The sequence below is a fragment of the Triticum dicoccoides genome, chromosome 1B (assembly GCF_002162155.2).
Source record: "Triticum dicoccoides isolate Atlit2015 ecotype Zavitan chromosome 1B, WEW_v2.0, whole genome shotgun sequence".
Taxonomy (NCBI): Eukaryota; Viridiplantae; Streptophyta; class Magnoliopsida; order Poales; family Poaceae; genus Triticum; species Triticum dicoccoides.
The window spans coordinates 440,175,004-440,185,818 of NC_041381.1; the positions used below are offsets into that span (position 1 = coordinate 440,175,004).

Consider the following 10,815-nt stretch of genomic DNA (forward strand, 5'->3'; position numbering starts at 1 on the left):
AGCCGCGGGCACGGTGAGAATATTTACGGAGATTGGAGGAGATTTAGGGATAAATTATCCTATTCTATTCGATTTAGGGATCAGTTAGGTGCGACATAAAGGAAGATAACCAAATTTATCCTCTTTACGGCCGGATAGGGAATCGGTTAGAATTGACCTTAAAGGGTTGCTAGGCCGAATGAAGGGGTGAGAGAGACGATGTGGTCTGGCACGCACATGAGTGTGCACACAGAGAGAGTTTGGGTGGGCACGTTGGCCCTGCCCCTGTGCTGGGTACGCTGTAGCAGACCAGCTTCCGCTCCCCTCCGCACGCTAATCCTCTACTCCCCCTAATCGCACCACCTTAAACTCTCGGGACTCTCTCTCTCTCTTCTGTCCTTCTCTCTATTAAATTATCTCGCAACTGCCCTTCCTGCTACTGGCGACTGATTGCAGCTCGCTCTTCAAAACCCAGCGCGCACTATTTCTTCCCCACCTAGCTCACCTCCTCTCTCGTTCGCATCACTTTATAAACCTTCTCGCACACTCACACTCTTCACTGCTAGCTTAGCTCGTACTGGAACGGCCAGTGCCAGTGTTCTTTAAGTACGCAGTACACGAGCTTGTAGCTCTCCTGGGGGCTGGAATGGCGTCGGAGTGGGAAATGGCCATGAGCGTGGAGCTCGGCATGGGAATGGGCTCGTACCACAACGCCTCCAACGTCCACGCCGCGCCGATGGGCCACCAGGCCGGCGGCTACTCCGCGGCCGCTCACCATTTCTACGGGATGCAGCCCATGCGCGACGCCAGCATGCGCGTGGATGAGCTTCTGGACTTCCCCACCGCGGGCGCCCACGACTTCTTCCCCGCCGCGCCGGAGAACGGGCTCCACCACCATCACCACCTCGGCGCCGGCGTGGGCGAGCTGTCGGCCACCACCCCGTCCGCCACGTCGTCCGATCACCAGACGTCCATGCTCTCCTTCGCCGACGAGTTCTACATACCCGTAAGCACCGCATAATTGACGAACGCGTGGCCCTTACAGATGAAATTGTGCATACATGCACGCATGATCGTTAAATCGTGTGCATTCTGATACTCGTGATCATCGAACTGCTGACCTTACCTTAATGTATATGTATGTGTGCGTTTCAGAGCGAGGAAGCCGCGGAGCTCGAATGGCTATCCAAGTTCGTGGACGACTCCTACTCGGACATGCCGAATTACTCATCGGCCGCGCATGCGGCAATGGCGGCGGCTAACGCGGTGAACAACGGCGGTGGCAGCTCGGCTGGTCAAGACAGCTGCGTCACAGCGGTGCCAGGCCGCGGAGCACGAAGCAAGCGGTCGCGCGCGAGCGCCGCGGCCGCCGCCGCATGGCACTCCCTCATGCCGCGCCCGCCTTCGCAGCCATCGCCCTCGTCCTCGTGTTCCTCGTCCGACTTCCCGTCCTCAACGACGGCACGACCTAGCGGCTCCAACTGCGGCAGTCGCGGCAAGAAGCAGGGACCCGTTGCCGGCGGGGAGGTGGGCCTAGTGGAGGGCGGCGTGCGGCGCTGCACGCACTGCGCGTCGGAGAAGACGCCGCAGTGGCGAACGGGGCCCCTGGGGCCCAAGACGCTGTGCAACGCGTGCGGCGTGCGGTTCAAGTCAGGTCGGTTGGTGCCGGAGTACCGGCCGGCGGCAAGCCCCACGTTCCTGCTCACACAGCACTCCAACTCTCACCGCAAGGTGATGGAGCTGCGCCGCCAGAAGGAGCTCGTTCTCATCCGCGGAAGCCACCGTCTGGACGCGTCGGCGGCGGCCGGCCCCGGCCCCGGGGTGACCGTGAAGCCGGAGCTCATGTTCCATGACTACGGCATATGTTGATCGCTTGAGCCGGCCGTACGGATGTACTCCTAGCTAGTTAGCCGTGCATCATCGCGCGCCTGCACGCAGCCTAGCTAGCTAGCTAGCTAGACCCCTTTGCAAAATTCTCAGGCCTCCTTTTCTTCACTTTTCGCATTCTTCTTTTTCTCTCTCCATATATTTGCATCTTTTTGTTAATTAATTTGTTGGTATCTACCTCCCTTCCAAGTTCTACTACGAGTGATGAATATCAAGTTCTGTTGGTACAATTGCCATCCTGGCCAATCCAACGCTGAATTGTGGTATAGTTTCTCAGGAACTTCATAAATAACGCTAAATTGTTAATCGAACGAACGGCCAAACTCTACCAGAGTTTCACGGATTATTCTTTGAGTGTCAGGATTTGTCTCTGCTTCCTACAAAAATCATCAAATTGACTGAATTTTTTCCTTGGCAAAATCTGAGTGGTGTTACTGCTGGTCATGCAAGAAGCTCGAGTGCCACTAGCTACAGTACTGAGAGCCTGCGCGTTCGGTCTGCTCTGCTCGTTCTCGTTAGCACCAGCCAGTGTCTTGGCTCGTTGGGTTGCGGCAGCTTTTCTCCGTGGTTACTGCCCTGCTACTCCACGGACTTTATTTCTCACCGGTAAGTCAAGCCTTTTAATGGCGAGAAAAAGAAAGACGAGTGTGAGAGCCGGGAATGGTGGGTGGCTCGGCACGTGACTTGGGCCCATCGTAGAGCTTTCCGGCAGGGGAAAGAGTGGGCAACGTTCCGGTCACGTGATGTGCCCCCCCTCATTACGCTTCTCTTCTCTCTTCACTTATTAGCAGGAGTGGCAGGGGTGTTGCTTTTTTTTCCTTTGCCGTTTAGCTTCTCCGTGGGGCTGCGCAGGACGGCAGGATAGGTAAAGATGGCTTGGGGCGGAGCCCCGTTGCAGCCATGGAGTGCAGATGTGTGCAATGCGACCTGCCGACCTCCATGTGCGTCTTCCTTTGGGTGCACGTCCGCATGTTGCGCCGACCTTTTTTGGAACTGCACAAGTGCTGCTCGACAGCCATGTGACGTGTGCTCGGGAAGTCGGAGTAATAATCAATGGGAGTGCCTGATTAGCGGATATAATGTTTTTCTCTCCTTTTTTGCTTTACCCTGTCTTTCAACAAACTTTTCTCCTTCTATCGTAAACAAAATAATTTTTCTATTTTTCTTATAATGCACAGAGCTCCTCCAGTATTTTGGAAAACAAAAAACATGGGCCAAGTTCAACACCCCACTAACGCGAGAGCTATGTCTTGCCTGCCAGATCATATTTTAAAAGGACGTGGCTTAGCTGAAGCTAGGCTGCCGACGCCCCAGTTTGGGACGGCCGACAGTTGCCCTGCCTTTTCTTCCCTTCTCTATTTCTTCCTATTTATTTTGTTTCTATTTTTATTTATTTTCTTTTACTTTTATGTTTTTCTGTGTTCCTTTCTTATTTTATTTCTTTTGCGCATATATTATACAAAGTTTGTTGCGTGATTATATACAAAAACGTTCACTGTATATTCAAGGAATATTCACTCTATATTAAGAAAACGTTGAACATAATTTAAAAAATGTTCGTTATAAATTTTTGAATTGTTCACATATATCACAAAAATGTTCAATGTGTATTCAAATATTGTTCAGCGTATATCATAAATTAGTCATTTTGTAGATTTAAATTGTTCAGCGTATATCACAAAAATGCTCTGTGTGTATTTAAATATTGTTTCAGCGTATATAACCAAAAATTTCAATGTATTAGTAAGCGCATAATAGAAAAGTGTTCAGTGTGTTTAAGAAAATTATTCGGTGTATATTAAAAAAATTGTTCAATGAATATTTATAAATGTTCAACTTTTTAAATTTAGTTTGCATTTTATAAAAAAATACATGTTGAATTTTTGTCCAACGAATGGCTGATTTTTTATGATTTTTTTAATCTGCCGCCGGATTTTGTTTTCAAACTTTAGCTCTGCCTAAAAATTGCTTACACCCATCAACTCAGGTGGTGAGGAACACAAGGTCTTCCCTGTGTGTTTCTGAGTATGACTCCTAGTAGCATAGTCTTTTTTTGTAGATTTTCTGCCCCCTTAATGGCCCCACTTAATGGGCTGACCCGTTAGGATTGCCCCTGCGCGAAACCTCTGGTGTTTGACGCTCGCGGGCGTCGTATATGGATCCCCTCCTGCCTACTGCGAGACACCCGAACCCGATTTGGCGCTTTGTGCGCCAATTAATTTGCGCGCAGCCAAGTAAAACGTGAGAGAGTTCTTCAGTCTTTCTTTTCATTTTTTCAATTTGATTTTTTGACCATTTCTATTTGGTTTTTTCTTTCTACTTCTTTTTTATTTCCTTTTTCTTCTTTCTATTCTCTTCTTTATTATTTTTCTTTACCTTTTTTCAAAACGCATGAATGTTTTTAATTTGATAATTTTGTTTTCAAAATTGATAAGTTTTTATAAAATTTATGAACATTTTTCAAGAATTGATGAGTTTTTTCTAAATTTGCTTAACTTCTCCAAATTTATTAACCTTTTAAAAAAATTACGAACTTGTTTTCAATTTTGTTAAATTTTTTGAAATTCATAAAAAAAATTGAATTCGTTAACTTTTCCAAAAAGAAATCATTTTCTGAATTTCTTTTTTTTGAATTCACGAACTTTTCCAAAAAGAAATCATTAAATTTATGACCACGTCCAGACAATTATGAAACCGAGCTAACAGAACCAGGCACATCATGAGCCATCTGGTACCCTTTTTGCTGCTTCGGCCGACGGACAGACGCCGGGGCCCGTCTATTCCTTGCGTTCAGCAAAATAAGGACAAACCGTCGCGTCGGGGTAGCCCTATATGGGCCGGCCCAGCCGTGTGCGATGCCATGTTTTTTCTTTTTTTTTCCTGTTCCCTTTTTTGATTTAGTTTAGAACTTTTCTTTATACTTCAAAATATTCTACATGAAACACGTCTTCGAAAAATATTGACCAAGTATTTTAAAAAAGTTGAATAAATTTTAAAAATGTTTAACGAGTATTTGAAAATGTTGAAAACTATTTTAAAAATATGGAATAATTATTAAAAAGTTTAAAAAGTATTTGAAAGTTTTGAACAAGTATTTGAAAAAGATTGAATAAGTATTAAGAATGTTGAACAAGTATTTGAAAAATGCTGAATAAGTTTTAAAAAAAGTTTAATGATTATTTGAAAGTGTTGAATAATTATAAAAAATGTTGAACTTATTTGTGAAATTTTAAATAACTACTAAAAATGTTTAACGAGTATTTGAAAAATGTTGAACGGGCATTTGATTTTTTTGAATAAGTATTAAAAACGTCAATATGAGTTAAAAAATGTTGAATGGGTATTTCATAATTGTTGAATGAGTATATAAAAATATTGGAATAAGTATTAAAATGTTGGACAAGTATTTCAAATATGTTTAATAAGTGTTCGGACAATGTTGAACGTGTAGAAAAAAAATGTGATTGCTTTTTTTGACATATACGAAAATGTCAAGTTAAAAAAAACATAAAAAATGGAGAAGAAAAAAGTAAACAAAGAATCTAGAATAAATAAACCATGAAAAAAACAAAGAGAAACCAAAATAAAAATGAATTATAATGACAAAAATAGGAAAGCCAGAGAAAAATAAGAAAACAAAATAAAAAGAAAGAAACGAAAAAAAGAAAAGAAACAGAGAAATAAGAAAACCTCCAGTATTTTACCTCAAGTACAGTGCGACTCTTGTATGAACACGAACCCGCGTAGTGGCAAGCAGCTCTGAGACAAAACGGGTTCGAATTACAGGGCTCCCTCATTTTGTTCAACGTTTTCTATTTCTCTACGCACTAGTGGCTCCGCCTGATTGGTCGAACGCTTCAGCGAAAGAAACTGTCGTGCTCGCTTCATACAATACATAGGTGTCGCGGGCATTTCCTATTTAGCACTGCAGGAGCCGGTTCGTACTGTTTTCCGAAACCGGCGCCTGCAGCCGCCTTATCTGGGCTCGGCCCATATCGCGCTGGCCTCCCGTCCAACCCCAGTATTCAAGGCACAAAAAATCCGCGAGAGCTGGACTCGAACCAAAGATTTCATGGATCTCATCGCAACGTGGTAACCACCCCGCCACAGGAACCTTATGCGCTATATTCCATCACTTTTTTTCTTACCATCTTTTCTTTCGTTTTTTTGTTTTCTGATTTTCTTTCTTTCATTTTTTCACTTTTTCATTTTTCTATTTTTCCTTCTTCCTCATTCGATGATTTTCTTACGAATGTATCCACAGTTTCTTTAAAATTGATGAACCTTTTCAAATTATATGAACTTTTTTCTAATCCAATGCACCTTTTCAATTTTGATAAACTTTTTTTCATATTCGTTGAACGTTTTCCAAATCTGATGAACTTTCTTTAAATTCGATTAACTTTTTTCAAGAGTGATGAATTTTTCCTCTATTTGTGAACTTTTTCAAACTTGCTGAACTATTTTTCAAAACCGATGAACTTTTTCCGAAAACGATGAACTTTTTTTAAACTGATGAACTTTTTTCAAAATCGATGAACTTTTTGAACTCGCTGAACTATTTTTCGAAACCAATGAACTTTTTTCGAAAACGATGAATTTTTTTAAAACCGATGAACTTTCTTTCGAAAATGATGAATTTTTTGTCAAAACCAATGAACTTTTTTTTTCGAAAATGATGATCTTTTAAAACTTTTTCATATTTTTTTTCCAAAATCGGTGAACTTTTCTTCAAACTGATGAACTATTTCTCAAAATCGTTGAACTTTTTTTATGTTTGTGAACTTTTTGTCTCAAAATCAACAAACATTTTTAAATTCACGATTTATAAAAGAAATAAAAAAATGAATAATAAATAAATAGCGTGGCCATACAGCTTCATGTAATGTTAGCGCAAATGATAATCACTAGTGTCCAATTGCTGAGGTGGTCAGCTATTGCCGAACTAGTCTTGCGTTCGTGACCGATGCAGGTTCGATTCCTGAAACAGGCGAAGCGACCGAGCGACGCGATGGGTCGGCCCATTATGCGTACCCAGTTCCTGTTCTATCGTCAGAAGGTTCCCTGAACCGGTTTATTTTCTTTTACCGGTTTTCCTTTTAATTTCTGTTTTTCTTTTTTTGTTTTTCTGTTTCTTTTTCTTCTTTCGATTTTTTTCTGTTTCTTTCTTTGTTTCCCTTTCTTATTTCGAGTTTGTTTATTCTTTCTTCACTTTATTCATATTTGTGAAAAATGTTCCAAAAACTAAAAACTGTTCAAATTTTTAAAAACTTTCGTGAGTTCAAATTTGGGTCATAAATTCAGAAAATTTTCCATTTTTAAAATCTTGTACTAGTTTAAAAAATGTTCCCGTTTTAAAGAAATTGTTCACTAATTTCAAAAATTCTGAATGTTTTCATTTTTTCAGGAGTTTGGAAATTGTTTGGTTTCAAATTTTATTTCGCAAATTTCAAAAAAAATGTTCGAGCGGTTCAAAACAAGTTCCCGTTTTAAATAAATTGTTCACAAATTTCACAAAATGTGCAAAAGTTCATTTTTGAGTTTCAAATTTATTTTCACAAATTTCAAAAAATGTTCGGGTGGTTCAAAACATGTTCCCAATTTCAAAAATTGTTCACAAATTTTAAAAATATGCACATTTTCATTTTTTCAGGAGTTTCGAAATTTTTCAGTTTCAATTTTTTGTTCATAATTTTCAAACAATGTTCGGGCAGTTGAAAACATATTCCTGTTTTCCAAAATTGTTTGCAAATTTCAAAAATGTACAAGTTTTCATTTTACAGGAGTTTCGAAGTTGTTCGGTTTCAATTTTTTGTTCACCAATTTCAAAAAATGTTCTCTTTTTCACAATTTTCAAAATATGTTCATGCTTTCAAATTTTGTCTTGGAATTTCAAAAAATGTTCCATATTTTAAAATATATTTAAGTTTTAATATTTTATTCGGAACTTAGCAATTTGTTTGTGTTCACAGATCCCTTCGGTTTTTGCAATAAAAAATGCTTTTGAAATTCAAGACATTATGTGGATCTGCGCTGCAGTTGGTTCTTTAAGTTTGGCACTGCTGTATGATTAGTAAAGAATGCTGGTTCGACTAGTAGAACCACATCAGGTTTAGCTTGAGGTCTTGGTTTCGGCATCCCGTGACGACATCATTTTTTTAGCTACAGCATACTGTCGGTTGTTACATTCATGGGCCGGCCCAGTTGGACAACCGCCTGTGCGAAACCGCGCCTACTTACCGCAGTGAGCGATGAATAGTCGCTCCCTAAGGCGGAATACCCTATTTGACGCGCGCTGGGTCAAACTGTGGGCGCTTCGCACACGCGAAGCGACCGAGCGACGCAATGGGCTGGCTCATTATGCGTACACAGTTCCAGTACTATCGACGCAATGACGCTGGGTCAAACTGTCGGCGCTTCGCACACTTCTAGAAGGTTCCATGAACCGGTTTATTTTCTTTTACTGGTTTTCCTTTTAATTTCGCTTTTTCTTTTTTCCTTTTTCTTTTTTCCTTTTTCTTTCTGTCATTTTTCTGTTTCTTTTTCTTCTTTCTATTTACTTTTTTCTGTTTCTTTTTTTGTTTTTCTTTCTTATTTCGAGTTTCTTTTTTCTTTCTTCACCTTATTCATATTTTTGAAAAATGTTCCAAAAACTAAAAAATGTCTAATTTTTTAAAAACTTTCGCGAGTTCAAATTTTGGTCATAAATTCAGAAATGTTCCATTTTTAAAATATTGTTCTAGTTTCAAAACTTGTTCCCATTTTAAAGAATTTGTTTGCAATTTTCAAAACATGTGCATGCTTTCATTTTTCAGGAGTTTCGAAATTGTTCAGTTTCAAATTTTTGTTCATAAATTTCGAAAAAAATGTTCGAGTTCTTCAAAACAAGTTCCTGTTTTAAATAAATAGTTCACAAATTTCAAAAAATGTCCACAGGTTCATTTTTGAGTTTCAAAATTTTGTTCACAATTTTCAAAAAATATTCGGGTGGTTCAAAACATGTTCCCGTTTTCAAAAATTGTTCACACATTTTCATTTTTTCAGGAGTTTCGAAATTTTTCAGTTTCAATTTTTTGTTCATAATTTTCATAAATGTTCGGGCAGTTGAAAACATATTCCTGTTTTCGAAAATTGTTCGCAAATTTAAAAAATGTACCAGTTTGCATTTTTCACTAGTTCGAAATTGTTCACTTTCAATTTTTTGTTCACCAATTTCAAAAAATGTTCTTGGTTTCACATTTTTCAAAATATGTTAATGTTTTAAATTTTGTCTTGGAATTTCAAAAAATGTCCCATATTTTAAAGTATATTTCATTTTAATATTTTATTCGCAACTTAGCAATTTGTTTGTGTTCACAGATCCCTTTGGTTTTTTCAATAAAAAATGCTTTTGAAATTCAAGATATTATGTGGATCTGCGCTGCGATTGGTTCTTTAAGCTTGGCACTACTTTTTAATCAGTAAAGAATGCTAGTTCAACTGGTAGAACCACGTCAGGTCTAGCGTGAGGTCTTGGTTTCGAATTCTTGTGACGCCGGCATTTTTTTTAGCTACAGAGTACTGTCGGTAGTTACATTCATGGGCCGGCCCAGTTGGACACCCACCTGCGCGAAACCGCGCCTGTTTGCCGCAGCGAGCCGCCGAACAGAAGCTCCCGGTGTCGCGCGAGACGCCGAGCAGTAGGCGAGCAAGAGATGGGCCAGCCCAATAGGTTTTTGCTGAGCAGGTTACTGCGTGATTTTTTTCTCCGTTTGTTTTCTTTTGATTTTTTGTTCTTTTGTTGGCTTTCTTTTTCTGATTGGTCTTCTTAATTTATGTTTTTTCTTTGGGTTTCTTTGTTCTTTTATAGGTTTTCCCTTTTTCTTTGTGGTTTCGTATGTTCATTTTTTTTCCATTTTTACTTTTCTTCCAACACATGTCTACCGTTTTTCACGCAACATGTACATTTTTTTAGACACGGGGATATTTTTTATACATGTTTAGTATTTTATTTAATATATATGTTTTCATGTCTACTTTCTTCGTATGCTTTGTACATTTTTTGTATGCATCAGGATAATTTTTTATAGGTATTTATATTTTTTCCAGAGTACAGATCCAATCCTCATAGTTTTCACAATTTCCAGCTAACTTTTCTTTCTCAAACAGAGGAGCTAAGTTAAAAACATTGTGAGTCATAGACTACAATGATAAACACAAAATTCACTTTAGACATTGATCATAATTAAGATGCGTTAGTGTTTAAGCAAATTTAATTTAAAGTGCACTCCCGCTCAAATCAATATCTTTCATAACTGAAAGTGAGTGATTCAAGATCCTGATCTTATTCATGGCCATTGATGAGGACATCACTGATGAAGTGAACTTCAATCGGTAGGCAAACTTGCCGATCATATCTCCATATGACTCTTGTTCATATTTCGATATTTTGTGCTCCGAACTTAGAACGATTCTGCTAGAACTTCAAGGTAACCAAGCGTTTCTGCTTGTGCGGTCTAACCTTCACCCGCCTTACACCTTACAATCCATTTGTAGTCACGTGGACTTGACGTACTTCGGACAACTACATGTTGTAGACGGTTGCTACATTGGGAAGAGCCCTAACGACTTGATATTTCAGTGAGAGATCACCCTAATAATTGACTATTGTGCAATCAAAGGGTGCAATAAAAAAGGAATAAACATCTCAGGCAATTCATACTAGTATGATATGGTATAGCCCTTGGCACCACAGATGTCTCCATGATCCTCCAAGGTCTTCATGAAAATTCTTCGAACATGTTGCCGTGGCGACAATTTGAAAACTGTTGTCGTGGCAACACTTTTGGTCCCTTGCACCTGGTGAAACCTTCTCGTGTGGGGATCTCCATAGCAAGACCGTCGGTCCATTGATAAATAAAACGAGGTTGACACACAGGTCATTAAAGTGGCAATCATTTGGTTGCAGCC

General features: G+C 39.8%; 1 protein-coding gene across 1 annotated transcript; it reads left to right on the top strand.

The window, feature by feature from the left end:
* Nucleotides 1-418: 418 nt before the first annotated feature.
* LOC119339971 (GATA transcription factor 2-like) lies at nucleotides 419-2,093 on the top strand. The gene is made up of 2 exons (XM_037611884.1): nucleotides 419-985; nucleotides 1,135-2,093. The coding sequence occupies exons 1-2, from the start codon at nucleotides 626-628 to the stop codon at nucleotides 1,846-1,848; spliced, it is 1,074 nt and encodes a 357-aa protein (XP_037467781.1). The 5' UTR covers nucleotides 419-625; the 3' UTR covers nucleotides 1,849-2,093.
* Nucleotides 2,094-10,815: the final 8,722 nt, after the last annotated feature.